At 35.1% G+C, this 21,494-nt stretch overlaps 2 protein-coding genes across 2 annotated transcripts; both read left to right on the top strand.

Annotated features, from left to right (window-relative positions):
- Positions 1–2,262: 2,262 nt before the first annotated feature.
- Positions 2,263–13,634, top strand: LOC109079361 (sialic acid-binding Ig-like lectin 10). The gene is made up of 9 exons (XM_042717452.1): positions 2,263–2,332; positions 6,128–6,466; positions 6,565–6,813; positions 6,888–7,142; positions 7,249–7,503; positions 7,609–7,863; positions 7,962–8,216; positions 13,088–13,342; positions 13,555–13,634. The coding sequence occupies exons 1-9, from the start codon at positions 2,278–2,280 to the stop codon at positions 13,617–13,619; spliced, it is 1,983 nt and encodes a 660-aa protein (XP_042573386.1). The 5' UTR covers positions 2,263–2,277; the 3' UTR covers positions 13,620–13,634.
- On the top strand, positions 13,634–20,757 carry LOC109082328 (B-cell receptor CD22-like). The gene is made up of 10 exons (XM_042717453.1): positions 13,634–13,930; positions 14,138–14,389; positions 14,483–14,731; positions 14,842–15,096; positions 15,190–15,432; positions 15,530–15,620; positions 15,775–15,820; positions 20,103–20,180; positions 20,286–20,345; positions 20,536–20,757. The coding sequence occupies exons 1-9, from the start codon at positions 13,927–13,929 to the stop codon at positions 20,328–20,330; spliced, it is 1,263 nt and encodes a 420-aa protein (XP_042573387.1). The 5' UTR covers positions 13,634–13,926; the 3' UTR covers positions 20,331–20,345; positions 20,536–20,757.
- The last annotated feature ends 737 nt before the right edge of the window (positions 20,758–21,494 follow it).

The following is a 21,494-nucleotide window of genomic DNA, read 5'->3' as shown; positions in this document are numbered from 1 at the left end:
GACTTGGTTCCTCTGCTGAAAAAAAAACATATGACATGACTTTTATTTTCTGATTCCTGGACTTTACACCTCTGTACAATGTCTCCATACAACAAACAAAATAACCAAACAAAAAAAAAAAAAAAACAACAAACATATACATAAAAACCACAAACTATACAGACACTTCATATTTAATGGTATTTTATAATTTCTTTATTGCATTCAGTGTATTATGTGTTCAATAAAATATTTGCAATGGGATTTTTAAAGCTGTTTTTATGCATGTTTTAGCCGGGTGTGCCTCACACGTCCTGTAAAGTGAAGCTGTGGGCTCTTTGATCGCCCCCTGGTGGCTGGCTGCAGTACAGGTCATAAACCCCGCTCTCTCCATGTAAACGAGTGAGACTTGAGTAAAAAAAAAAAAAAATAATAATAATAATAATTACACTTCCAATACAATTTTCAGAAAGATTGTTTTGGTCATTTAAGGTAGTTGTTATCATGCTGATATATGTTCAATTGTTAGTTTTTGTGATAAGCTTGATTTTAGCTAGTAATTTGATGCTATAAAAATGGGGCATGTCATTATGGTTGATTGGGTCTGCGGGAGTTTGGGCAGGAGTTTGATACCACGGCTCCACCTTACGACACTACTGCACGGACTCACTCTCCATAAAAATGACATCAACTAAACAAGACAGCAGCAGATATACTGAGATGCTTTGGCTTCACTTTTCTATAAAGAAAGGAAGTGGAGACGCGTCGTCCATCTTTTTTTACACTCTACGGTTTTAGCATGTTAGGTGTTTTTTTTTTTTTTTTGCTACATTTACACAGTTTTCATCACTACATTTTGTAAATCGTTTTTGTGAAGCATTTGATTTGAAGCTTCAAAAGAGTTTGTTACTCCCATTATTATCATGTAATGGCCTGATCTATTCTAAATCTATCTATCTGTCGCTCTATCGATCTACACATGTAGGTATGTATATATGTGTATGTAGTGTGTGTGGGTTGTGTGGTGTGGTGTGAAGCATTTGTTTTACATCAACATATATACATCATGTGTTGACTTCATCCACCCCTCCACCCCCAAACAGTTTGTTACTCCCATTATTATCATGTAATGGCCTGATTCACTGAAATCTTTTGAACCTAGCAGCTATGCAACTTAATGCTTCCACATTCCTGATTCACTGAAATCTTTTGAACCTAGCAGCTATGCAACTTAATGCTTCCACATTACAAACCCTGTGTTACTGCGATAAAAATTGCAAACTCAATCTGAAGTTTAAACAAATTAATACAAAATGTTAAGCAACCCTGACACACAGATATCAGCAATCAGCATATGAATCTCAACAATGGTGACAAGACATTCAGCTAATCTGATCAATTCTGGACATCTCAAAAAGCTATAAGCTATAAAATAAAATAAAATAAAATAAAAAATAAGTAAAAAAAAAATAAAATAAAATTTGAGTGTTCTGCAGTTCCATTCTTCTCCACATATTAATATCAGAAAAACGTGGGGTGCTGTAGAGCTGGGGAGAACACAGGTATCAATTTGATTATTTCGATCAGAGACATACTGCATGTTGGGTCACTGTAGGTGGGCTCTTGATTCATCGCAGAGGTTGGGATTCTGGATGAGGTCATTTCCTGTCCTACCCACCCACCTCTACTGCCCACCACTTCCTGTCACTTCTCTTTTTGGCCAGTAAACCGAAGCTGTGGTCAAAGTGATGACATATAATAATCTTACTCAAAATATGTTTGAAATTCTACAGAATATTATTTTATTTTATTTTTTTCGAGGGAAAACCCAGTTATTTGATTTATATTTGAACATCTCTTCTATCCTGCTACATGCAAAAAATGGCCTACTATATGGTAATACATGTGTGATTCACCGATTTTTAAAAAATCATTTTGGGTTTAATTATAAATAAATGCCATTGTATCATGGTATGCTGTATATAGTTACTTGTGTGGGCGGCACCCACGAAAGGGGAAGAAACATTTCTATTTGCATGGTCTTTTTAAAACAAGTCATGCTAATAATGTGAAATCACTGTATGACTGCTGGACTGTCAGACTCACCAGAGCACGGTAAGAATTAATAATGTGAATATTATGTGAATATCATAGATTTTGTGTGTGAATATATGGTTAATATGTGAAAATAGTCCAGTTAATAATTTGTACAACCCACTGACTTCTTCATGGAGATATTTTTGAAGTTAATTTTTAATTTTTAATTTTTTAAGCTAAAGATTGTGTGTTATTGTAGTGATGTCAGTCAGAATGGCTTCTCCACTTGGTCTGGTGTTTCTGCTCATGATTCATGGTAAGTCATTGGATCATTAACAAATGTTACATAGTTGCTTATTAAAGGGGTCATATGATGCAATTTATTTTTTTTCCTTTCTCTTTGGAGTGTTACAAGCTCTTGGTGCATAAAGAAGATCTGTAAAGTTGCAAAGACTAAAGTCTGAAATCCAAAGAGATATTCTTTATAAAAATTAAGGGTCAACCACACCCCCCTAAAACGGTTCATTCTAAAACGCCCCCACATCTCTAAGTCAGGATGTGGGAAGATTTGCATAACCCCACCCAAATGTTCACACAAAGATAGAAGGCGTAACTTTTATTCTCTCTGTTGCCGCTGCTGCCATGTTGTGGAGTCGCTGTGTGTTTTGTTGTGAAAGCGAAACTACTTTGTTTGACCTTCCAAAAGAGGACACAACTAAAAATCAGTGGTTAAGTTGTATTAAAAAACACTGTTCCAGAACAGTTCAACCCGAATATTTGTGTGTGTGCTGCGCATTTTATGGAGAATAAGGACTGTTTCCTGTGAGAGTAGCCTACAATGTACACTGTAAAAAGTGATTCTCTATATTTACTCAATATAATTGTGTCAAAAGATTACAAGCAATATTATTAATTAAATTTTACACATTTTAATTAATTAGAATTAACCATTCAAAATGAGTAGAATAACATGAAAAAAATAAGTAAAATTTACACAAAAATATTGATTACATTGGACAAAAAACAGACAAACAAAAAAACACTATGCTAAAGAATACTATGTTATGCATGCCAGGCCAGTAGTTGGCGATCATGAAACACCCTTTGAAAACAATATATTCATGCACATGACGTCAACCTTTTTACAAATTCACATTTTTTGTTGCTTACATAGATATGATACAGGCATCATGTTCCAAAGGTTGTGTCTTAAGGCCCCCAAAACAGAGTTATTGAAGACACCTAAAGTTCACGAACAGAATCACTGAAGGAAAAAAGGGTAAATTATTGGTTACCATTATAATGGTGTGTTTGCTTTAGTTGGACTCCTGACCCTTAAAAATGATGATTTAATATTACATTTTGTCTTGCTGTTGTAACTCAGTTATAACAGCTAGACAAGCTAAGAGAAAAGATGATTAGGTGGTGTTGGTTATGCTTTTACATAATCTTTGTTTTACCTCAATATCTGAACTCATTTAGAGGCTGATCTCGTAGTTAAATTAACATTCATTATAGCAGCGCTGTGATTCAACAATAAAAGATCTGGAATTTTCAGTATAATCCAGAGTTTAAGAATTCTGTTTAAAACAAAGAGAGGGGAACCTTCTTTTGGCACACAGTGACATCAAGAACCAGCGTATGAATCTCAAAAATGTTGACAAACAGCATATACAGATGAACTGTAAGCATCACAAAAACAAGCTACTAAAGAATTGTTGCTCATAATTTATTCATGCTGCAAGCATGATGGGAACGATAAATGAGTTTTTATTTGTGGAACCCAGAATGCAGTGCAACATGCTTTTTGATGGTCACCATTGTTGAGGTTTTCAGGCTGATTCTTGATGTCCGTGTGCCTAAATAAAAGATGATTTTCCTTTTTAAAAAGGTTTATTGACAAGACACACCCAAGTCAGAAACCAAATGATGATGTCAAAACAAATAACACCACCTGATCTCATTTCCTTCTTGGCTTGTCTAGCTGCTGTATCACAACTACAACAAGAAAAAAAAATGTTTAAACTTTTAAGGGTCAAGAGCCCAACTAAAGCAAACACTGACCACCATAATGGTAACCAAAATTTAGATTTTTCTCCTTCAGTGATTCTGTTCGTGAACTTTAGGTTTCTTCAATAACTCTGTTTTGGGGGCCTTAAGACGCAACCTTTTGAACATGATGCCTGTATCATATCTATGTAAGCAACAAAAAATGTGAATTTGTAAAAAGTTTGACGTCGTGTGCATGCATATAATGTTTTCGAAAGGGGTGAAGGGTGTTTCATGATCGCCAACTACTGGCCTGGCATGCATTAACATAGTATTCTTTAGCATAGTGTTTTTTTTTGTTACTCTTTTAAAACACTCTCCACTGAAATCAATATTTTTGTGTAAAGTTTACTTAATTTTTTCATGTTATTCTACTCATTTTGAATGGTTAATTCTAATTAATTAAAATGTGTTAAATTTAATTAATAATATTGCTTGTAATCTTTTGACACAATTTTATTGAGTAAATATAGAGAATCACTTTTTACAGTGTGTATAAGGACACTTTTGTTCCTTCACCTAAAATAATGTTTAATTCTAGTTTAAAAAAAAACATGACTGTGTGCAGAGGTGGATAGTCCAGGGGTCAGAAAGTAAAAGTCCTGCCATATGTTTATTCCACCCATGAACTCAGCAGCTGATTTCACCAGAGGAGGAATCAAGTCATTCCTTCCAAGTCACAAACAAGTCTCAAGTTAAATCTCAAGTCCTCAAAGAGTTAAAGTTAATGAGATAATTAACTGACTAATTAAATGATAATTGTGCATTAGTGATGAACACCTACTGTTATTGTAAATTACAGAGGATCAGATGTTAATGTTTTATTGGTTAAAATGATGCCACCATCATGGAGTTCAGTGTTTGACTTAGTTGTGCTCTTGACCCTTGACATGTTGTGCCAGACCTCACTGTGTAGCTTTGTATGTGGTGTTGTAGAAAAGAGTGATCAGTGATCTACAGTAAACACATTGTCACAATGAGTTGGTGTGATTATGTTCAAAATAATGTTCATTTGTTTCATAAGTTTAGATGTTGAATAGTCATCCCAGTGAAACTACAGCATGCAAAAAAGTACTGCTTTAATATTTACAGAGAATGAATTTTAAATCTGTTCAACACATACAGAAATTTGAACTCCAGTGCTTTTTAGACACACACAGATATCAAGAACAAGCATATGAATCTCTACAATGGTGACAATCATCAAAATGCTTCTTGTTGCAATACATGAAAAACTCCCATAATGCACTGCAGTATGAATAATTATTTTCACCACTGTTGATGATCACATGATAAATGTTCATGGCTTAATGCCTAAGCAGGGTTTTTTTTTTAATATTAAAGTATTATGGTGGCAATGTATAACAAGATATCACTCTTTTTTGAAGCATAATAAAGAAATTCAAATCAAGATCACACAGTCATCAAAAGCTTAAGATACCTGCTAGTTCAAGATTTCTTTCAGCATTGCACAAATGTTTGCTGTGAAACAGTAATGCATTTGCTTAGAAGCAGATTTTTCAAAACTGCTAAAAGCCTCAAGAGCCCAACTGAAGCAAATACTGAACACAATTATGGTGGCAAAGTTTTTTTTTTTTTTCCTTTCTTCAATTGATTACATCCAAGGCTGTGCTTAAAGTCAGTTGTAGTTCTTGTGTTTCTCTTTTCTTCAGTGATGTTGATTGTTAACAGTAGGTGTTCATCACTAATGCACAATCTTCATTTTAATAGTCAGTTAATTATCTCATTAACTTTAACTCTTTGAGGACTTGGGATTTAACTTGAGACTTGTTTGTGACTTGGAAGAATGACTTGGTTCCTCCTCTGGTGAAATCAGCTGCTGAGTTCATGGGTGGAATAAACATATGGCAGGACTTTTACTTTCTGACCCCTGGACTATCCACCTCTGACTGTGTGATTATTATTGATGATGTCCCCTTAAAATGAACTATAAAGTATCATCATTCATTCAGTCAATATTTGGGATATTATGAATATGATGAGCATGAGGGGATAGTGATTAAATAAAATGGGTGAACTATCCCTTTATTTTGTGTTTCAGGAGTTTATGGGCAGTGTGATTGGGGTGTGAGTTATGGCTCTTCACACATCTGTGCAATAAAGGGGTCAACAATGACAATCTACTGTGCTTATAAATACCCTACTGGATATGAGATCAGGAAAGCGTTCTGGACCAAAACAAATGGATGCTATCAAGATCTCTTAGAGGACCCTGAATACAGTCAGAGGCTTCAGTATCTGGGAGATAAACAGCAGAACTGCACCATCAGACTGAGTCAAGTGACACAGAAGGATTCACACATGTACTATTTCAGATTCATCACTTATAAACCTGATGGAAAGTGGACTGGTAAACCAGGAGTGAATCTTACTGTGACAGGTGACTTTGATGAGGTTTCACTCTTCTTCTGTGCATTATGTTGAATAATAATCAGTGTATGACAGCAGCACTAGATATAATGTGTGTGTTGTGTTCAGATCTTCAGGTGGAGGCTCCTGAGACAGTGACAGAGGGAGATTCAGTCCGTCTCACATGTAAAAGCAGCTGCGCTCTGACTGACAGAGCAACATTCATCTGGTACAGAAACTCACAGCCATTAACTGAGAGAAGAGACAGAAACAATCAACTCCTGCTGCAGTCAGTCAGAAGAGAGGATGCAGGCAGATACAGCTGTGCTCTACATGGACACAGTTACATCTCTCCTGCTGTTTATCTCAGTGTCACGTGTGAGTACAGATTCATTAGTTATATGTATTAATTTATGTTTATGTTTGAAACATATCATGGTTGTTCTCTTTAGATGCACCAAAGAGTGTCTCAGTGTCCATTAGTTCATCTGGTGAAAGAGTGGAGGGAGATTCAGTGACTCTGAGCTGCAGCAGTGATTCAAACCCACCTGCAGAAATCAGCTGGTTTAAAGAAGGAACGTTTGTAGGATCTGGAAGAATCTACAGCATCTCAAAGATCAGCTCTGATCACAGTGGAGAATACAAGTGCAAGTCCAGCAATGAACATGGAGAGAAATACTCTGATATTGTGACTTTAAACATCATGTGTGAGTTAATTATGGTTCAGTAACTGTGACTTTAAATCCTCTAAACATACTCTATGATGTCAAATTTATTGTGATACTTAATGACATCAATTTTTTTCTGTTTTAGATCCTCCAAAGATTGTATCAGTGTCCATCAGTCTATCTGGTGAAATAGTGGAGGGAGATTCAGTGACTCTGAGCTGCAGCAGTGATTCAAACCCACCTGCAGAAATCATCTGGTTTAAAGGAGGAATGTTTGTAGGATCTGGAAGAATCTACAGCATCTCAAACATCAGATCTGATCACAGTGGAGAATACAAGTGCAAGTCCAGAAATAATCATGGAGTTAAAAACTCTGATGCTGTGACTTTAAACATCATGTGTGAGTTAATGATGGTTCAGTAACAGTGACTTTAAATCCTCTAAACAGAGTTTATGATGTCAAATTTATTGTGATACTTAATGATGTCAAAGTTTTCTGTGTTAGATCCTCCAAAGAGTGTCTCAGTGTCCATTAGTCCATCTGGTGAAATAGTGGAGGGAGATTCAGTTACTCTGAGCTGCAGCAGTGATTCAAACCCACCTGCAGACATCAGCTGGTTTAAAGGAAGAACATCTGTAGGATCTGGAAGAATCTACAGCATCTCAAAGATCAGCTCTGATGACAGTGGAGAATACAAGTGCAAATCCAGAAATAAACATGGAGAGAAATACTCTAATACTGTGATGCTGAAAGTGATGTGTAAGTGAATGTTGGTGTAAGAACTGACAATAGATCCACCAGTTCCAGTGTGTTTTATCACTGTTCATTGATGAGACATTTCATTCTTGCTATTTTAGATGCTCCAAGAAATGTAGTGGTGTCCATCAGTCCATCTGGTGTAATAGTGGAGGGAGATTCAGTGACTCTGAACTGCATGACTGATTCAAACCCACCTGCAGAAATCATCTGGTATAAAGGAGGAACATTTGTAGGATCTGGAAGAATCTACAGCATCTCAAAGATCAGCACTGATGACAGTGGAGAATACAAGTGCAAGTCCAGAAATAATCATGGAGTTAAAAACTCTGATGCTGTGACTTTAAACATCATGTGTGAGTTAATGATTTTTAAGCTCTGATTTAAGTTTACATGATATTGTATTTTTTCATATATATATATATATATATATATTTGTGTAAGAGTATTCAACAGGTAGTCCAATAGTTGGCACATCCCCAGCTAAAGAAAGTCACAATGAAACAAATGTATCTGATAAGTGACATGACGTTTCTTAATTCTCCAGTTAACATTCTTTGAAGGTTCCGGCGATGTAAAGAACATAGGCAAAAATATGTGGGCCATTCTTGTAATTAATAGAGTAGATTCTCACAGTCACATCAGTCATTTAGACAAAAATTTTGAGTACAATCCCAGATAGCAACATATTGTCGGCCCAGATCTGGCCCACATCTGGCACATGTGGAATGATGATCTGGCCCACATGTAGCATAAAAATATCACACTTGCGCACACCTCCCCTTCTCCACATATCTGCCACAAAAACACCACATAAAAACCACACACTAAAAACCTAAAAATCAAAATAAACCAAAACCTTTTGAATAAACAGATTGCCTTTACTTAAACCATGTAAGTTTTAAAACTTTGCAATTATTTAATCAAGTGATTAATTAAGTGCTGATTGAGCTTTAGTGATGAACAGCTGCTGTTAAACAAACAGCATCACCAGCTCCACTTATTAATAAAACCAGGCTGACTTTATTTCTGTCAGACGTCTACAGAAGATCTTATTGAGAATTAACTAAGGTTTAGATGTTGATTTATTGTTTCATTTGAAGTAACCAATGTTAGAGATCAGTGTTTGCTTTAGTTGGGCTCTTGACCCTTGATTTCTGTTTTAGATCATTTTTTTTTGGACGTTGTAACCATGTGTTTTTGAAAACATGTTTGTTTATAACTCAAAAAACCCAGAGAACATATGATCAGGTATTGGTTGTTATACAGCATATTGGTGATGATAATCATTAATTATGGAGCTGTTCAGAGTTCAAAATTGTATTAAATAGATGTTCTATAGTTCAGTTGATTACAATGAAAGCCATTCAAAAAAAACAGTGGTTTTTTTCATAATCTGATAATATTAAGGACTTTTCTGAAACAGTTTGGTCTTCTATGGTGTCAATTAGTCACACACAGACATCAATAATCAGAATATGAACCTCAACAATGGTTAGAAAAAAAAAAAAAAAAAAAAAATGCATGCTGCAAATGCATGCTGGGTACTATTGTAGCATTGTTGAGGTTCATATTATTGATGTCTGTGTGCGACTAAGTGACTTTTTTGTTTTTTTTTAAGGTCACCATTGTTGAGGTTCATATTATTGATGTCTGTGTGCGACTAAGTGACACCAACAGAAAACCAAACTGTTTGGAAAGTTCTTTATATTAACTGATTATCACAGAACCACTGGCTCTTAGAATCACTTTTACTGTAATCAATCCAACTAATTACACAACACGAATTTTCATCAAAGATTAGACTCCAAACAGTTCAATGATTATCATTATCAATATACAGTATAACAACCAAACATCGAGGTACAGGTCAGATAAAAAAAAAAAAACAACAAGTTACTAACCTGAATGCACTGTAAGTTGCTTTGGATAAAAAACAGCTTCTAAGAGTGTGAGTGTGTGTATAATATCTGATGATATTTTCTCTGGGCTTTTGAGTTACAACAAACGGTTACAACAGGCAAAGAAAAAACTAAGACAGAAATCAAGGGTCAAGAGCCCAACTAAAGCAACCACTGATCTCTAACATGGTTACTTCAAATGAAAACATAAATCAACATCTAAACCTTAGTTAATTCTCAATCAGATATTCTGTAGATGTCTGACAGAAATAAAGTCAGTCTGGTTATTAATAAGTGGAGCTGGTGATGCTGTTTGTGGGGGTTGTTTAATCAGATCTTGAGAGATTTCATGTATTTTATTTCAGTTCATTTTATCCTAGGCTGTGTCTGAAGTCAGTGTAGTTCTTGTGTTTTCTCTTTTCTTCAGTAATTCTGTTTGTTAACAGCAGGTGTTCATCACTAAATGCTCAATTATCACTCAATTAATCACTTAATTATTTAATTGCAATGTATATCTTCTTTCAGTGAACTCAACTGAATTAAGTTCAGAGTACTCACAACTATTAGTTTTAAAACTTAAATGGTTTAAGGCAATCGGTTTCCTCAAACGGTTTGAGTTAACATAACTTGTCAGGTTTTAGTGAGGCTGTGTCTGAAGTCAGTTGTAGTTCCTTTCTCTCTTTTCTTCAGTAATTCTGTGTGTTAACCAGCAGGTGTTCATCACTAATGCTCAATTATCACTCAATTAATCACTTAATTACTTAATTGCAATGTATATCTTCTTTCAGTGAACTCAACTGAATTAAGTTCAGAGTACTCATAACTGTTAAGTTTTTTAAAACTTAAATGGTTTAAGGCAATCGGTTTCCTCAAATGGTTTGAGTAAACCCAACTTGTCATGTTTTTAAGGATATTTGTTTACACAAAAGGTTTGAGTTACATTACTTGTCGGGTTTTTACAGTGTGTTAGTTTTAAAACTTAAATGGTTTAAGGCAATCGGTTTCCCACTGGATCTTATCCTATAAAACCTAACTTGTCAGGTTTTTAAGGATATCTGTTTACTCAAACGGTTTGAGTTAAGTTACTTGTCGGGTTTTACAGTGCACATGTCAGCCAAGAGCAAAGAAATAAACCACACTGGATCTTATCTGAGCCACAAAATCTTCATATGTTATTTATAGAGTCCTCTCAGCTTGTCTAAGCTTGTTTACAAGCAAAATCACTGAAGGAAAGAAGAGGACAGAAAAAAAAGAGATGAACGGAAACAAAACAACTGATGAAATCAATGAAATCAACTGAGGATAAAAGACATTAAATCTCTGAAGATCTCAGCAAAGGAGGATAAAACAACCCCACAATGTTTATTTCATTTGAAGTCACCATAATGATAATTGGGGTTTCCATTAGCTGGGCTCTTAACTCTTATTATTAATCCTTTGTTTTTTTTTGGCTGCTGTGCAAGTGCGTTTGACACACTTGCAGTATGTGATAGTTTGTTGTTGATGGTTTCACAATTACCATGTAACAGCATGATTATCTGAAGTTTTTTGAATCCTGAAACTGAAATTAAATTCTTGCACATTACAAATCCTATTACAACAATTTTGAGTTAAAATATCAGTTTAAAAGTATACAAAAAATTGAACAACACTGACACACACACAGATATCAGCAATCAGCATATGAATCTCAACAATGGTGATATTCAACTAATCGGATCAATTCTGGACATCACAAAAAGCTACTAAAAGACCCAACAACAAAACAGCAAAAATATAAAATAAATGTATAAAACAAAGTTAGAATTACAGTAAATAATAGGACAATTCAGCTGCATAATTTATTCATGTTGTGATGCATGCTGGAAGTTTTGTACTGTTGTACCCAGCATGCATTGCAACATTACACTTTATATTGTCACCATTGTTGAGGATCATGTTTTGAGTTATGATGACTTTGTGTTTAAGTGTACTTCAACTTTTTTTTATCTTTAATTGATTCTGCAATACTGTTGATCTTATACTGCAGTTTTATACAGCAAACCTATTATTGACAGCACAATTGTTACAATCAAAGGACATTAACGAATGTCAAGAGTTCATTATCATCAGCTGAAATAATTTTGTCTTTGTTACTGCAAATGTATTTGATAAATACACCATCAAAGCAACCAATAAGAATGAATTAACTGTAATAAGAGTTAAGAGCCCAGCTAATGGAAACAAGAATCACCATTATGGTGACTACAAATGAAACAAACATTAGATTTAAACCCTGTTAATTCTCAATAAGAACTTCTGTAGACCTCTAACATAAATAAAGTCAGTCTGGTTAGTAATAAGTGAAGCTGGAAATGCTGTTTATTGAGCTGTTTAATCCTCATCTGCTGAGATCTTCAGAGATTTAATGTATTTTATATTCAGCTGAATTCATCCAAGGCTGTGGCTGCAGTCAGTTCTTGTGTTTCTGTTCATCTCTTTTTTTCTGTCCTCTTCTTTCCTTCAGTGATTTTGCTTGTAAACAAGCTTAGACAAGCTGAGAGGACTCTATAAATAACATATGAAGATTTGGTGGCTCAGATAAGATCCAGTGTGGTTTATTTCTTTGCTCTTGGCTGACATGTGGCATTGCTATGGCCTGCTTGTGGCCCAGAGAGAAGCACCCGGCTGCAGCCTGCAGATCGAGGCGGGGCTGCACATGTCGCCCCGCCCCTTACCTACTCTGATTGGTTTGATCATCTTTCATAGACATACATGATAGTAAATGTGTGCGTAGTTGGTGACACTTGCGTTGGGTGAAGGGCAGAAACCAAGTACACCCGGCTGCAGCCTGCAGATTGAGGTGGGGCTGCACCTGCTTACCTACTCTGATTGGTTCGCACATGCAGCCAGCCCCGCCCCAGATGCAGCCCCGCCTCGATCTGCAGGCTGCAGCCGGGTGCTTCTCCCAGAAACTGGATATTGACCAATGAGAAGAGGTCTTCTACTTGGCCTCTGAGAGGTGCCAGGCCATTGTCATAACATCTCTATCTAATGGTGTTGGACAGTTTGTTTGTGTCAGTGCACCAAGATCCAATCAAAATATTTCAAACTTTTGTCCACGTTTGTGGTCAGGCAGGGGCCCCGCCATAAATTGTGCCATGGAATGTGTTGTTCATCGTACCATTAACTCAAATAGAGTCACTGTGTGAGAGAAATGGTCAGGACCAGGTGACACAGTTTCAGTATCCATGTAAAAGCTTCAGATCAGAGATTACATTGATACTTTGAGGCCTTTAGTGAGGAACTACTGATTAGAAATAATATTTAAAATATTTATTCTGTAGATCCTCCAGTGAAACCAATGATCTCCATTAGCCCATCTGTTAATATAATGGAAGGAGATTCAGTTACTCTGAGCTGCAGCAGTGATTCATACCAACCTGCAGAAATCAGCTGGTTTAAGGGAAGAACATTTGTAGGATCTGGAAGAATCTACAGCATCTCAAACATCAGCTCTGATCACAGTGGAGAATACAAGTGCAAGTCCAGAAATAAACTTGGAGAGAAATACTCTGATGCTGTGACTTTAAACGTCATGTGTAAGTTATTGATGGTTCAGTAACTGTGATATTAAATTGTCTTAACATCTGTGAACTCAATTTGTTTTGTTGTTAATGATTGTCTGTGTCAGATTTTAAATGTCATGTGTGAGTTAATGATCATCTGAACATTGTTTTAAATTTTGAAATGCATAATTATTGATTATTTCTAGTGAATTTTCTTATTTATTTATTTTTTCTTCTTTTTTTAGACCCACCTAGGAACGTCTCAGTGTCCATCAGTCCATCTGGTGAAATAGTGGAGGGAGATTCATAATTTTATTCATCAGCCTTTAGTGCTTGATGTCATATTTACTTTGTTAATATTTTATTTTTTAGACCCACCCATCTCAGTGTCCATCAGTCCATCTGGTGAAATAGTGGAGGGAGATTCAGTGACTCTGAGCTGCAGCAGTGATTCAAACCCACCTGCAGAAATCAGCTGGTTTAAAGGAAAAACATTTGTAGGATCTGGAAGAATCTACAGCATCTCAAAGATCAGCTCTGATCACAGTGGAGAATACAAGTGCAAGTCCAGAAATAAACATGGAGAGAAATACTCTGATGCTGTGACTTTAAACATCATGTGTGAGTTAACCATGATTAAGCAACTGTGATATTAAATCGTCTAAACATCTGTGAACTCAAATTTATTGTTGTTAATGATTGTCTGTCAGATTTTAATTTCATGTGTGAGATAATAATCATCTACACATTGTTTAAAATTTTGAAATACATAATTATTGATTATTTATGGAGAATTTTCTTCATTTTTTTTCTTTTTCTTATTTTTAGATCCACCTAGGAATGTCTCAGTGTCCATCAGTCCATCTGTTGAAATAGTGGAGGGAGATTCAGTGACTCTGAGCTGCAGCAGTGATTCAAACCCACCTGCAGACATCAGCTGGTTTAAAGGAAGAACGTTTGTAGGATCTGGAAGAATCTACAGCATCTCAAAGATCAGCTCTGACCACAGTGGAGAATACAAGTGCAAGTCCAGAAATAAACTTGGAGATAAATACTCTGCTGTGACTTTAAACGTCATGTGTGAGTTAATGATGGTTCATTAACTGGAATCAAACAGATTAGTGGGTAAACAATTGTAAAACATGAATTTAACTCTTCATATGTCTGATTTAGATGCACCGAGGAATGTCTCAGTGTTAATGAATGGATCTGCTGAAATAGTGGAGGGAGATTTAGTGACTCTGATCTGCAGCAGTGATTCAAACCCACCTGCTCTGAACTTCAGCTGGTTTAAGGAGGATCAAAGCTCCTCTGTTGGATCTGTACAGAGTTTCAGTGCACTACAGAGTGGATGCTTCTACTGTGAGGCTCACAATCAACATGGATCTCAGAGATCAGACGCTGTTACTGTCAATGTCATGTGTGAGTCTATTACAACCATAAGATGCTAATTCTCCATTCTGATCATTTCAATTCCTATTACTAATTTTAAAAAAAGATGTAAAAGTTAATAATCTTATTATTGCTGTTAGACCCACCAAAGAACGTCTCATTGTCCATCAGTCCATCTGGTGTAATAGTGGAGGGAGATTCAGTGACTCTGAGCTGCAGCAGTGATTCAAACCCACCTGCAGAAATCAGCTGGTTTAAAGGAGGGACGTTTGTAGGATCTGGAAGAATCTACAGCATCTCAAAGATCAGCTCTAATCACAGTGGAGAATACAAGTGCAAGTCCAGAAATAAACATGGAGAGAAATACTCTGATATTGTGATTTTGAACATCATGTGTGAGTTAATGATGGTTCAGTAACTGGTATCAAACAGATTAGTGGGTTAACAATTGTAAAACATGAATGTAACTCTTCATATGTCTGATTTAGATGCACCAAGGAATGTCTCAGTATTCATAAATGGATCTGGTGAAATAGTGGAGGGAGATTTAGTGACTCTGATCTGCAGCAGTGATTCAAACCCACCTGCTCTGAACTTCAGCTGGTTTAAGGAGAATCAAAGCTCCTCTGTTGGATCTGGACAGAGATTCAGTGCACTACAGGGTGGACACTTCTACTGTGAGGCTCACAATCAACATGGATCTCAGAGATCAAATGCTGTTACTGTCACAGGTGAAGGTTTTATTAACACTTTTTTTTTTTTTTTTTTTTTTTTTTTTTACATCAGTTTGGACAGTTAATTTGATGAATTATCTTCTTCCTGTTTCAGTTCACCGTAGTGCTGCTAGGACTGTGTTTCAAATCACAGTGGTATCTGGAGGATTATTCATCATCATAAGCATCATTGTACTATTTATAATGTAAATAAAATAAGCTAATATTATTTTATATTATTTTATATAATAATAGTATATAAATATCATTATTTACTAATTATTAATTATATATTAAACAGTTTATGTTTCTTTCTGATCTGTTCTGTTCTGTTTTTTGTTTTTTTTTTGTTTTTGATAGTCAGAGAAAAATGATGAATGGAAGATCTGCAATACATCCATATGAGGTGAGGTGATAAAAGAACCACAGAATCAGTCAAATAATAAAAGCTAGCTTTTTTCCTACACTGTAAACACTTGCTGTAGAAAATGGCTATATTCTGACAGTAACATGTCACTTACTGAGAAAAAAATAAAGAAGAAAAAAATATTAATATACTGTAGAAAATAATGCAATCTGGGTAATATTTGTCATTTTCGAGAAATCAGCCTACAACACTATACTCTGAATTAACAAAGATCAAAGTAGACACAGAGGCTGTGTTCAAAATCACACCCTATACCCTCATTCACTATTCCCTACATTAGTTTACTTGACTGAGTGAGTGAATGAAAGGAAGTGAGTGAATTCAGACACTGATGAGCACCTGATGATAACAAACAGAATCACTGAAGGACAGAGAAACAAGAACAGAAATAAAGAGAAACAAGTTGAAACAAAAAAAAAAACAGCAACTGACGTCCAGCTTCGGCTTTAAGACCCTTTCATACTGAGTGTGTTTAGTTTTATTGAAAAATTTAAAAAACAATTGTTTGTTTTTTCAAACAATTAAGTTTGAAGTTAGCGTTATGGAGGTCAGTGTTTGCTTTAGTTGTGCCCTTGAAACTTAAAGGGGTCATATGATGCAATTTCAAGCTTTCCTTTCTCTTTGGAGTGTTACAAGCTGTTTGTGAATAGATAAGATCCCTAAAGTCACAAAGACTAAAGACTCAAACTCAAAGAGATGTTCTTTATAAAAGTTAAGACTTGTCCACACCCTCCTAAAATGCCTCATTTAAACATGCCACTACATGTCTATGTCACTGTATGGGAAGATTTGCATAACACCGCCCAAATGTTCATGCAAAGAAAGAAAGCGTAACTTTGATTCTCGCTGTAGTATTGTTGCTCGAGTTTCTGTTGTCTGAGTGTTGTGGGCTACTGTTGTGCTGAAGAGTAGAGCCTGTGCTTCAGTCCAGGAGAAACACAAGAAACACTGATAGTATGATTAATGTTGCTTTATTTAAAGGCACTAGCTGTGTAGTTGTTGATGCAGTGAAAATCTTTTAGCTAATTTGCACATGCATGGCTGCTGTGGATAACTAGCTGTTTTCTGAAAAAAATGTAATTTTGATATTTTAATGGTTGTGTTTCATTCAGTTAATTTTTGCTTTAAGAAATGTTATTTTTAAGTAGACTCAAATGAAATATGTTCAAAGTATTAATATGTTCACATGAAAAATATTAGTTTATAAACTAAAGTGGCAGTTGGCTAATTTAAGGAATTAAGTTTCTAGAAAGGAAATTAGTTAACATGAGTTTTAATTTAGTTCATGGTATCTTTACAGTAAAATACTGTAAACTAGACTAGAGTAAATAACTGCACAATTAACAGCTAATTACTGGCAACAGTTGCCAGTATTTTACCATTACTTTACAGGGCAAGGTTTTGGTGTAGATGTTTGACCTACAGTAACTAGCTGGCAACAGTGTTGCCAATATATTATTGTAAAAATGCCTGGTGAGCTCTAACAGTGTACATGTAGAGATGTGTTTGTTTGTGTGTGTGTGTGTGTGTGTGTGCAGAGGTGGATAGTCCAGGGGTCAGAAAGTAAAAGTCCTGCCATATGTTTATTCCACCCATGAACTCAGCAGCTGATTTCACCAGAAGAGGAATCAATTCATTCCTTCCAAGTCACAAAAGAGTTTAAAGTCAAATCCCAAGTCCTCAAAGAGTTAAAGTTAATGAGATAATTAAGTGACTAATTAAATGATGATTGTGCATTAGTGATGAACACCTGCTGTTATTGTAAATTACAGAGGATCAAATGTTAATGTTTTATTGGTTAAAATGATGCCACCATCATGGAGATCAGTGTTTGACTTCATTGTGCTCTTGACCCTTGACATGTTGTGCTAGATATCTCTCTATAGCTCTGTATGTGGTGTTGTAGAAAAGAGCGATCAGTGATATACAATAAACACATAGTCACAATGTGTAATTATATTCAAAATAATAGAGTTGTGACGTTCGCAAACGAACCGATTCTTTTGAACGGCTCATAAACATGAACGATGGGAGCCTAGTCGCGGCTGGAGGGGAGCCGTTCTTTCTGTCGTTCTTTTTTTTCCTATGCGTGTTTCACACAGATGCACACAAATGAGCTCCTCCGCGAGACAGAACAGTTATAGGGGGAGGGGCGCACCCAGCGCAGGCCAACCCTTTATAGCGTGATGATATTAGTTATTAGTTGTGCACGCATCCTTCAAGTGAGTACTCTTGTATAGAAATTTTTCACTAAAAGCTGTTTTGCACAGACATTCATTGCAGCCCATTTTGTTATTGTTCATTGACTTGAAGGGGCTTATGTCCTATTTGCAAAGTTTACAGTAGTAATAGTATGTAGAACCCAAACATTTCCAAAATATTTACTAAAACAACCATCTACACTCTAAAAAATGCTGGGTTGTTTCAACCCAACTTTGGCACAAATATGGACTAACCCAACCGTTGGGTTAAATTTTTACATTAAATTTTTAACCCAAAAGTCGGGTTAGTCCAAATTTGACCCAAAGTTGGGTTGAAATAACCCAGCATTTTTTAGAGTATACTTTAAATATTTTTTGTTTTCTAATATTTTCTAATATTCTATTCTACTTTAAATATTTTTTGTAGTAAAAGCTGTTTTGCACAGAAATTCATCGCAGACAGCTTTGTTTTTGATGTTTATTTGTGAGTAGGTATTGTATGAATAACATAAGTCAACGTAGCTTTACACACACACACACACACACACACACACACACACACACACACACACACACTTTGTACTAAAGGTAAATCCAAAATAGTGATGTCACTGTCTAAGCAGAGGGATTTGTGCAACCCTATTGGAATATAGTCCACACATGACAAATGAAGTAATCAATATTTCAGAATAATTCAAACTCAGATATTGGTTGTGTGATATCTGAGTTTTAATTATTTGACTACAAATCTCACCTCATCATTCCTCCCAGTGATTATTTCCAGGATAAACTGAGATGCCCCCAAGCTGGCTTCTTAAAACTGACTAAATATTTAAAAAGAGCCAAAAGAGCTGTTCTTTTGAACGGCTCTTTGAAAGGAACAGATCGCGAAGATCCGGATCCCCTCAAAGAGCCATAAATCCCATCACTACAAAATAATTTTTTTTTTTTTTATCATAAGTTCAGATTTTGAATAATCATCCCAGTTAAACTACAAAAACAAGTATTGCTTTAATATTTACAGAGAATGAATTTTTAATGTGTAACACATACAGAAATTTGAACTCCAGTGGTTTTTAGACACACACAGATATCAAGAACCAGCATATGAATCTCTACGATGGTGACAATCAACAAAATGCTTCATGTTGCAATACATGAAAAACTCCCATAATGCACTGCAGTATGAATAATTATTTGTCACCACTGATGAGGATCATATGATAAATGTTCATGGCTAAATGCCTAATCCTAAACAGTTTTTTTTTTTTTTTTTTTAATTTAATATTGAAGTATTATTGTGACAATGTTTAATGAGATATCACTTTTTTTAAGAATAAGAAAGAAATTCAAATCAAGATCATACAGTCATCAAAAGCATAAGATACCTGCTAGTTCAAAATTTGTTTCAGCATTGCACAAATGCTTGCTGTGAACCAGTAAGGCATTTGTTTAAAAGCAAACTTATCAAAACTGTTAAAAGGCTCAAGAGCACAACTGAAGCAAATACTGACCACAATTATGGTGGCAAAGTTTTTTTTTTTCCTTCCAATTGATTTCATCCAAGGCTGTGCTTAAAGTCAGTTGTAGTTCTTGTGTTTCTCTTTTCTTCAGTGATGTTGATTGTTAACAGTAGGTGTTCATCACTAATGCACAATCTTCATTTAATTAGTCATTTAATTATCTCATTAACTTTAACTCTTTGAGGACTTGGGATTTAACTTGAGACTTGTTTGTAACTTGGAAGGAATGACTTGATTCCTGCTGAGTTCATGGGTGGAATAAACATATGGCATATTCTGACCCCTGGACTATCCACCTCTGTGTGTGTGTGCATGCTTATGTTTATTTTTTTTTTTTGTATTTTTTTTTTTTTTTTTTTTTTTTTTGGTGAAAATCTAAAAATGCACAAAGTTTTCTGTGAGGGGTAAGTTAAGGTGTAGGGTTGGTCTAGGGCCATATACAATTTGCACAGTATAAATACCACTATGCCTATGTAAAGTCCCCTAAACCATAATACCCAACGTGTGTGTGTGTGTATTATGTTTGTTTCCCTGCAGAATGATGATCTCAATGCAAACAGATATACAGTTCTTGACTGCAGGTCCAGATCTTCTGATCAGTACAACATACTCACAGTAAGTGAGACATTAAAAACTACAGATGCAGAGTTAGTGCATTCAAAAATCTACAAATACATTCATATGAAATAATAAATAAATAAATAATATGTTTTTACATAGTCCGCCCATCCCACACCTGCTGTTCACCAGTCGGGCTCTTCTTAATATGAGAATCAGTCAGTAAGTGCTATAGAAGATCCTCAAGTCATCTCAATATCATCATCAATAAAGAAGAAACTGTCATCACTACTAGTCAATAATACTGAACAGCACTTTCATTCAGTTACAAGCTAGACCAGAAGAGTAATTTCACTAATAGTAAATACATTTATTTCTGTGCAAGTTTTAGCTTGTCTTATTTCTGTTGTAGCCACACAGCAAGCTGACATGGTAAGATGAAGCCCAAGTTAAACTCTACGCATCGTTGGACACCACATCTCCTGATGAAAATGAATGACTTTATGTATTCCCATTCTGCAGTGTAGTTTCTCATAGCATTTGTTTGAATTATGTTCAGCAGTGTTGAAGCAGTTTTTCAGTTAAGTTATAAGTTTTATTGTTGAGCAAAATTATCTAATTTGCTGTGAGCTGTTGCAAGTTTTATAATATATATATATATATAATATATATATATATATATATATATATTGCTGTGTTTTAAAGCATCGAAGTGATTGAGCGTGCATATCAATTGTGTCACAATTTAAATGTTTATATTTGAATCTTTGCTTAGCGTGCATATCAATTGTGTCACAATTTAAATGTTTATATGTATAAGATATAAAGAACTTATGTATACAAATAAAACCTATTGTATTAGTATGAACTTTTTATGTAAATGTCAGGCAATATAAAAACAAATCACTTGCATATTAACTTCTACATAATCTGCAAATTTTCAAAACAGTGTATTTGATGATACACTGTAAAACCCGACAAGTAACTTAACTCAAACCGTTTGAGTAAACAGATATCCTTAAAAAAATCGATAAACAGTATATCCTTAAAACAGATATGACAAAACTGTTAGGTAGGTTTACTCAAACCGTTTGAGGAAATCGATTGCCTTAAACCATGTAAGTTTTATAAAACTAATAGTTGTGAGTACTCTGAACTTAATTTAAGTGATTAATTGAGTGATAATTGAGTTCACCTGAAAGAATATAAGAAAAGAGAGAAAGGAACTGCAATTAAGTAATTAAGTGATTAACTGAATGATCATTGAGCATTAGTGATGAATTGACCTGCTTAAATAATTAAGTTAACAAACAGAATCACTGAAGAAAAGAGAAACACAAATAACTACAAACTGACTTCAGCCACACCAGC

The sequence above is a fragment of the Cyprinus carpio genome, chromosome B1 (genome assembly GCF_018340385.1).
Source record: "Cyprinus carpio isolate SPL01 chromosome B1, ASM1834038v1, whole genome shotgun sequence".
In the NCBI taxonomy this organism is placed as follows: Eukaryota; Metazoa; Chordata; class Actinopteri; order Cypriniformes; family Cyprinidae; genus Cyprinus; species Cyprinus carpio.
The sequence above is the reverse complement of the archived record's forward strand: the minus strand, read 5'-3'. Positions and strand labels throughout refer to the sequence as shown.